Genomic DNA, 2,389 nt, shown 5'->3' with positions numbered 1-2,389 from the left:
TGCAATTTCTAACTAGCGTTAGCCAATTCTGTCATACATCACATCATGGATTCACAAATTGTTTGTTTATCAGTCCGTTTGTTCATTGCTGTGCTCACGTGTTTATGTGTTGGTGATGTGTGCAGAGAGACTCTGAGGAACGTGTCTCTCAGTCACTCAGGGATAAATAGAGAGGCAGAGCTCACAGTTTGTCAGAAGGCTGACCTGACAGGGTCACACACAGGACCAAGCAGGAGCAGGACCTTAGCATTTTTACCCTTTATTCCAAATGGAGGAACACGAAGATGCTCAATATTGTTTTCCAGAACATAACTCTTCTTGCAGAAAGGTTTTGCTATCAACATCTATTTACATAACACTGTACATCTTCTCCTCATTGATTTCAGCGGTTACAATATTTTTGAACATGCTGGTGATCATCTCCATCTCTCACTTCAAGCAGCTCCACACTCCAACCAACCTGCTCATCCTCTCTCTGGCTGTGACAGATTTCCTGGTGGGATTGATTGTGATGCCAGCAGTGACTGTAGCAGTAATGGAATCATGCTGGGTTTTGTGGAAATATTACTGTGAGTTTTTTCTCTACATAGGTTATTTAATTGTTTATTTATCACTGGGCAATTTGGTCTTGATATCTATTGACCGTTATGTTGCTGTGTGTGATCCCTTGTTGTACCACTCTAAAATAACAATACCAAGAATTATGCGTTCTATATCCATTACCTGGTGTTGTTGTATCATATACAATGTTGTTTTTGTAAATAACTCTGTAAATGCACAGGTACCCAAAAGGTGTTTTGAAGAATGTTATTTTGTTGTAGGATTTAACTGGGGTAGAATCATTGACTTTGTAATTACAATGGTTGTCCCGTGCTTTATTATTATAACACTTTATTTGAAAATATTTGTGGTTGCCAGATCACAGGCCAGAAAGGTATTTTCAAAACAGTCTACCATCAAGTCTGGTGTTACAATTTTACAGGCAAATAAGTCTGAGAGAAAGGCAGCAAAAACTCTAGGTATTGTAGTTTTCACCTATGTCTCTTCTTGGATTTCAATTTTTTTTCTCCAGTTTTTTTTTCTCCAATCATCAGCTTACTTAATTTTACTGCCATTTGCTAATTCCTTTATTAATCCAATAATTTATGCTTTCTTTTATCCATGGTTCAAAGTAACAGCTAAACATATTTTAACTTTAAAGTTAAGGCGTTCATAGTTCCTACGTTTTCATTCCTAAACATGACAAACTTTTGATATTGTTATTTTAAAACTATATTGTTGTTGTAATGCTTCTTTCATAATACAATGACATTACCTATCTCAGTTAACTTTTGTTATCATAGATACATTTGGTGTTGATACAGAATCATTTGGCAGGATGACTTCTTGATTACAGGCATAAGCTTGTTATAAAGACATAGTCATTTTGGGTTGTACATTCCAAAGACCAAAGCCTGTGGTTACTCCATGTTATTTAATGATAAATAATATGTATTCTAATAGTAAATTACATTTTAAGGACGTCTTGAATTATTATATATGTTATTTAACATCACCCTCTAGTGGCTCAATGGCGACACAATGTCTTCAACAAGTGTAGTAAAGTTGAAATATACAATAATGCATGATATCAGAAAACATCCAGTTCTAACGCAATGGTGTATTGTGTAAGGATTTTATGGTAAAATGTAACAATATGCAATTATGACAAACAATATTAGCCCAAAAGAGTGATTCACACACACTCACAAGATTTTGTGCAAGGTATGGTTACTGTCACAATACAGTAATTAGACTTGCAGTGGGGAGGACAAGTATTTGATACACTGCCGATTTTGCAGGTTTTCCTACTTACAAAGCATGTAGAGGTCTGTAATTTTTATCATAGGTACACTTCAACTGTGAGAGACGGAATCTAAAACAAAAATCCAGAAAATCACATTGTATGATTTTTAAGTAATTAATTTGCATTTTATTGCATGACATAAGTATTTGATACATCAGAAAAGCAGAACTTAATATTTGGTATATAAACCTTTGTTTGCAATTACAGAGATCATACGTTTCCTGTAGCTCTTGACCAGGTTTGCACACACTGCAGCAGGGATTTTGGCCCACTCCTCCATACAGACCTTCTCCAGATCCTTCAGGTTTCGGGGCTGTCACTGGGCAATACGGACTTTCAGCTCCTTTTAATGCAAATTAATTACTTAAAAATCATACAATGTGATTTTCTGGATTTTTGTTTTAGATTCCGTCTCTCACAGTTGAAGTGTACCTATGATAAAAATTACAGACCTCTACATGCTTTGTAAGTAGGAAAACCTGCAAAATCGGCAGTGTATCAAATACTTGTTCTCCCCACTGTATGTGTCCTTAAAAACAGCCT

General features: G+C 35.6%; 1 protein-coding gene across 1 annotated transcript; it reads left to right on the top strand.

Annotated features, from left to right (window-relative positions):
* The first annotated feature begins 268 nt into the window (after positions 1-268).
* LOC121574197 (trace amine-associated receptor 13c-like) lies at positions 269-1,216 on the top strand. Its single transcript, XM_041886835.2, has 2 exons — positions 269-934; positions 1,073-1,216. Exons 1-2 carry the CDS (start codon positions 269-271, stop codon positions 1,214-1,216), a joined length of 810 nt encoding a protein of 269 aa, XP_041742769.2.
* The last annotated feature ends 1,173 nt before the right edge of the window (positions 1,217-2,389 follow it).

This window comes from Coregonus clupeaformis, chromosome 9, assembly GCF_020615455.1.
Source record: "Coregonus clupeaformis isolate EN_2021a chromosome 9, ASM2061545v1, whole genome shotgun sequence".
NCBI lineage: Eukaryota > Metazoa > Chordata > Actinopteri > Salmoniformes > Salmonidae > Coregonus > Coregonus clupeaformis.
The sequence above is the reverse complement of the archived record's forward strand: the minus strand, read 5'-3'. Positions and strand labels throughout refer to the sequence as shown.

Bases quoted from the DNA above. Each gene is read 5' to 3' on its own strand.
- LOC121574197 (XM_041886835.2), top strand. From the start codon at position 269: ATGGAGGAACACGAAGATGCTCAATATTGTTTTCCAGAACATAACTCT. The intron at 935-1,072 runs GTATTTTCAAAA...TTTTTTCTCCAG, and splicing joins CCAGATCACAGGCCAGAAAG to TTTTTTTTTCTCCAATCATC.